The sequence below is a fragment of the Adiantum capillus-veneris genome, chromosome 20 (assembly GCF_014529385.1).
Source record: "Adiantum capillus-veneris isolate H3 chromosome 20, ASM1452938v2, whole genome shotgun sequence".
NCBI classification, from domain to species: domain Eukaryota; kingdom Viridiplantae; phylum Streptophyta; class Polypodiopsida; order Polypodiales; family Pteridaceae; genus Adiantum; species Adiantum capillus-veneris.
In genome coordinates, this window is record NC_140950.1 from 17550656 (window position 1) to 17556946 (window position 6291).

General features: G+C 44.1%; 1 protein-coding gene across 1 annotated transcript; it reads left to right on the forward strand.

The window, feature by feature from the left end:
• The first annotated feature begins 1101 nt into the window (after nt 1-1101).
• LOC147432178 (uncharacterized) lies at nt 1102-5599 on the forward strand. The gene is made up of 6 exons (XM_086492165.1): nt 1102-1764; nt 2037-2117; nt 2214-2393; nt 3203-3649; nt 3797-3910; nt 4289-5599. The coding sequence occupies exons 1-6, from the start codon at nt 1186-1188 to the stop codon at nt 5231-5233; spliced, it is 2346 nt and encodes a 781-aa protein (XP_086348291.1). The 5' UTR covers nt 1102-1185; the 3' UTR covers nt 5234-5599.
• The last annotated feature ends 692 nt before the right edge of the window (nt 5600-6291 follow it).

Below are 6291 nucleotides of genomic sequence, written 5' to 3' on the forward strand. Positions count from 1 at the left end.
TTGTGAAATTTTCATCAATAAAAGGGACCTTTTTCTTATTCAATTTGTAATTTTTTACAAGTTCATTTTTCCAACACTCTTTTGTATGTGAAAATGTGAGAAAATATAAAATAAAATAATTCTTACGGTTGAGCCCACATGATCTGCATTTTTGTACTGTAGTGACCTCCCTGAGAGACGTGTCAAAAGTACTCAATATAACGCTACCATTTCCCTTGCATAACAATGTGTGCACATGCGTACTAGCAAGACATTTGCCTTGTAATGAGGACGTCATGAGGTAAAAACCTGTCCAACCCATATTTTTTCCCCAAAAGGGTGAACAATCCATGATCAATAACGATTTGGGACCCTAAATTTCCTCCAAAAAAGAGGTCTCAAATAGTGCCTTGGGTGGTCTGATTAGAGCTTGGTCGCACTCGAGGGAGTGGGGGGAGTGTTTTGCCTAAAATAAAAAAGGTCAAAAGCTCAATCTCCAGATGGAGTGAGTTTTCCACCCCTGCTAGCCCTCAGAAAAACGTAGGTAATAAGCTATTTTTTTTGGTGAGCGGCTCTTCTCCTTATTCTTCGGGAAAGGCAACCAATGGATCTAACGAAGTCAGAAGAGTCTTTTTGCCTGTTTGCGATGAGATTCCATCGCACTTTGAGGAAGATACCATCTTCCTCAGAGTGCGAGCTGGTGCTAACCCAGCCTGTAGATAGTCCCACTGCCCCTGGGGCGATTCAGCTCTTACTGCCAACCAAAATTACTGCATGTGAAAGCTTCCATGCGGACGAGCTTTGTCTGGAGCGCATATTTAACAATTAGCTTCGAAACTATAAGGGTTTTCCCATTACTACGGGGCCTGTATTATGGGCCATGACGTAGCGAGTGAGAGATTCGACGACGTAGGCATGGGGTGGAGAGTAGAGACCCGTGTGCGTGGCTGTGTGAAAGGCGCGTGTTTGGCCGGCGCCCACCTTGCAGCTGGGCTGTGCGCGAGTCATGGTGCTGCCGCTGCTGCAAACTCGGTGTCGGCGCTCTTTTCTCACACGCTTCCAACTATCCTCTCTCTCTACCCCCCGCCCCCCCCCCCCCCCCCCCCCCCCCCGCCCCCCGTGCTCAAATTGACACTGCTCGACAGATCTGCGGACTTTAAACAGCAGCAGAACTCTCTCTCTCTCTCTCTCTCTCTCTAGACTCGCATGGACGGTCCCCTCTTACCCTGCAGACATCCCTTCTTCACCTTCAAGCAGTTGCGCAAATCAGAGTCGGTTAACAATTCCATGAAGCAGGCGCAGCTGGGCGACGTCTACAGCAATATTAACAGTACTACTTCTATACGTGATGAAGAACATACGAAGATTTGTAACCTTACATCACAAAGTTCATTAATGAGCAGTACTGCCATTCATACTTCCGCCCCTGACATGTGCAAGTACTTTTTGGCGCCGCCGCTGATAGGAGCGTCACAGACAGCAGATCATCATGGCCCTCTTGCTCATAAGCCTGAGCTTCTTGCCTGCATGGACTTGAAAATGTCCATGGATGGTACTACTGCTGCAGAAGAGATTAATAAGAACAGAATTGTCGATGAAGCTCGTGAGCTTAACTACACCGCCCACAATCTTATCGACCATATAGGGCGTCACTCGTCAGCGGTCGATGATGCGGACAGTTTGCATGTCGATGACACGACAACATTAGACCTGACGATGGCCAGCAGTATGGCGAAGAAGATTGGTCGATTACATACACATGAGCCTAGGGAGAGCGAATTTCTTGTAAGTGTGTGTGTTGATAATTGGATTTTCAAGATAATGAGTATGATCTGGGCAAGAATCTCCCTAATTAATGGCCAATTATGTCTATTTTCGTCAGGAATTTGATATACATGTAGCCATAATACATTGCCATGTTTAATTAGCTGGCCGATTGCTAATTTTGGTCATCTTAATCAAGCTTCAGGGCTAACTATAATGTACTGAAAGGGACTCATAGCTATTTCTTTCAGTCTTCTAATCTTGAGTAATTAATTTTCTTCTTTAATCTGCAGACATCTGAAAGCACTGCTTTCCAAGGTGATCAGCATCACTTCATGTTTAACCAACGTGCGGACCCTTCAGATTATTATCAGGTTCATATTCTGACAATAATTGCTGTTGCGCCACCACAGAGATCGAGTGTAAACGGTAGCTCTCCTCATACTTATTTCAAATGTGTTCTTATGCAGCTGAGCTTGCTACAAGAGGATTTAGCGAAAATGAACGAGGAGAACGAACTGTTAAAGCTGAAGCTAGCAGAGATTACGACCAACTACAAGTGCTTGGAGAGTCACCTCTCTGCATTGTTGCGAACGCAGGGGCCACAGTCGAGCTTGGTTAACAAGGACACAAGCTCATCTCAGCCTCAGGTTGGCCCCTATTCCATATATGTATGTGATTGTGGACCATATTCTAAGTCACGTTATCTGCAAGCTCTGCATCTGGTAGTATATAGAACAAATGTCTCCAAGGTGCTCCATCTGCTCATGCTTGTTGGCTTGGAGTGGACAAGTAAATCTTGCACAACTTATATACGCAAGCTAAACGCAACGGTACTTGATCTAATGTAGTGCATGTATATGCCTTATATATAAAGACTCATTTCTGATTTCTCTAATCAGATCATTTCTACAATAGCTAATCAAAATTTTGTGATGAGCTAATGAATTAAGCGGTGGTCACGGTACTTGATCTAATGTACTGCATATATATGCCTTATATATTGAACTCTCTCTTTATCCGACTAAAGACTCATTTCTGATTTCTCTAATCAGATTTCTACAATAGCTAATCAATATTTTGTGATGAACTAATCAATATTTTGCGGTGGTCACAGGATGCATAGTTATCAATTACTTTTTGGAATAGCTGTGCATCATGCATGGCTACTCCTGCACCATTTATTTGTCTAGAATACGCAACTATGCAAGGCTTTTTGTAACTATGCTGATTTGGGCATAGTTGCATCAGTAACTTCTTTCTGATAATTGATGCACGCGTGACCACATCCTTATCTAAGCATTTTTCCATCTCTTTTATCAATACACATGCATGTGTGATTGTAAGCTAAGTAATTAGCCAATTAGCATTTCTTCTGTATATCCCTGTTAATACATACATATGCATATACTAACACATACATAAGCTCTAGCTAAATCCAACTAACTATTATGTGCAGGCAATGCCTTTCACAGTGCCTTTAAAGGCTCCAAGAGGTTTGTCTCCTGATGAAAGCCGGCTACAGCATTTTGTGAGCCATCAAGAGGCTACCGCGGACAGCAGTTCGGAGACACCTCCTGCTCCAAACGATGAACCCCAAGCATCATCGGCACATCGCAAACGAAGTTTTCCTGCTGCTATGGGAAGCTTGCTTACCATTGGTGATGGTACCACACATGCCGTCTCTCCGATGAAGCTTCTGAAAACAAGTGATTCATTTGATCAACAGCATCTGCATGCGCAATCAAAGCTTTCTCCAGAGCATTCAATCAACGGTCCTGCCGATGCTGCATTTTCCCCATCGAAAGAAGGTGATGATCCAGTAATATCCGAGAAGAATGCATCCCTTGAACCAGGACTACGAAAAGCGAGAGTCTCCGTTCGAGCAAGGACAGAAGCTCCCATGGTAATTAATTTGAAATTAAAGTGGTCCTCGCTATATGTATGTAGCATAGTTGCCCCGTCCCAAAGAGCATACTCTCTTCGATTGATGATGTGAAGATTCTCATGAATATTTCCAGCAAATACTTGATTGTTTGTATTGGGTGATCAGTTGAGTGATGGATGCCAATGGAGGAAATATGGACAGAAGATGGCCAAAGGAAATCCGTGTCCACGCGCTTACTACAGATGCACGATGGCGCCATCTTGTCTGGTGCGGAAGCAGGTGATAAACAATGCCCACGGCTTAAATCTCTGTGTACACGAGTGAGGTTAATTAGGAATAACTAATGCCACCTTTAGGTTTCCTGAATCAAAGTGACTTCCTAAGGTTTAGTAATTAATGCCACCTTTAGGTTTCTTGAATTAAAGTGACTTTTCTTGAAGGTCTATATTCTCCATCTCCAATGGTAGGTACTGTGTGCTGATGATCACTTGATTTGTCTTAATTACTCTCCATTTTATTGTACATTTCCCTTCTCAGCTTTTTTATAATTACAGGGAATTTTCTTTGTGTGTAATATCATTATCCATCTGTTGAATGTCAATACTTGTAATAATATTTTTCCCTTGTAACACAGCTTTTCTTGTTGGATTCACGCAGGTTCAAAGGTGTGCAGAGGATACTACCATCCTAATCACCACATATGAGGGAACCCATAATCATCCTCTTTCGCCCGCCGCATCAATAATGGCATCGACTACTTCTGCGGCAGCTGCCACGCTTTTGTCCGGATCAACGAGCAGCACATCCACGCCTTCTGTACAGCTTGATTCAAGCTGTGCAAATCTAACTGGCAGCCTCAATGTGGACAGCTTGATTACTGGCAATGCTGCGGGCTCCCGATCGGCCTCAATTGGTGCTGCCGGCCTCATCTTTCCATTCTCTGCATCGACGGCGACAATTTCAGCATCGGCACCGTTTCCAACTGTCACTCTTGATCTCACATCAAATAGCCTTGCAGCGCAACAGATCTCTACACTCCATCAGCAGCCAGGGTCTTTGATTTGTGGGAGCATGCAGGATGCAGCAGCAGTGGCAGCAGCTGCTTTGATGTTACCGTTTAGCAGCAGCTACGGTAGCAACATGAGCGGTGCCACAAGCTCCGCGATAACGACAAGGGCAGCCCCGCTAGCGATGAGCTCCAGCTGCAATAATGGAAGTAGCAATAATATGGCGATGCAGCATGCTGTGCAGTACGGAAACGTGCACCAAGTGGGTGCAGCAGGAAGCAGCAACGTGCTTTACGAGCAGTTCAAGCAGCATCAGCCGGCGGGTGCGGCGTCATCTACCGTGGCGAGCAAGCTGCAGAGTTTGTTAGGAGAGGCAGCGATGGCGAGCTCTGTTGGTAGCTTCATGCAGGCCGTCAGATCGGCAGCTGGAGAGACCGATTCGACGGCTGTACTAGGCGGATCATCGTCTTCAACGCCGGGGGTACAGTCGTTGATGGAGAGTGTAAATGCAGCGACTGCTGCGCTCACGTCGGATCCAAGCTTCACTGCTGCTGTTGCTGCCGCCATCACTTCCATCCTCACTCAAACCCGATAAGCGACTGTTGAACTGCTAGGATTGAGTTCTAATATCAAGCTGGTATTGAACCAGGTTCGATCCCGGCCAGCAGCATGTCATGCTCTTCCCAAAGGAGAAATCAAGGTGCTCTCTTGTCATTTCACCGAACGACCGCTCAAAAGGCTTGTGAGCCAACGTCCCTTGATTTTTTGCATCTTCCCCTCAATCATGGGATTTTGACACCATGTGTGCTCTTTTCATCCAAATGTGAGTTCTTTTCATTCATAAGGAAACCTCTAACCTCTATCCAAGCATTAAACTCTTTATCTCATGGAACATGGGATGCATTCAAATTTCATCTTGTACATTACATGGAAAATAACAATGCTTTTTATTAGCTCTTAATTCTAATTCTAGTCATATTTAACGATAATATTGTGGCAGAGCTTGCACACATTAATTTCCTAATTTGGCACCATTGTTGCCATGATGTCCATATGCTTTATGCGTTTCTTAGAGAACAAGTGCCACCATGCACCACCAATAAAAGTGCTTTTGGATTTGCCTCTTTTGTGTAATGGACATACAAGATGCATGGGGGGTAAATTGTTATTTGGCTTGATTAATTGACATGGAAGTGACAAGGTTTCATACATCCACACGAGGGCAAGAGGGAGGGAGGGAGGGGAGGGAGGGTGGGGTTTGGGGGTCTAACGGGGCAAAAATCTAACACCTTTTTGAGGGGAGGGAGGTAACTCAAAACAATTACCCTCTCTTTGCGTGGGGGTACCCTAATGAATCTTATTTCTCGAGGGTACACTATTGAGAACTCTTTTATATAATGTGCATTCGAGGCTTATTTAAAACAACTTTTTAAAAACATGTTTGAATGAATAAAATGACCTTTAAAAAAATAAAGTGAAATAAAATATTTAAATTTTTTCGCTAATGTATCTCTGTTAATTCGCTTAAATTGTTTGCCTTAAAAAACCCCTCCTATTGAACTTGCGTGGTACATTAACATGATTACATAGTGACCCCCGAACTTTATTTAGGCACCCATTCATGGTCTAAAAACTCGTTGTGTATAGGATGAT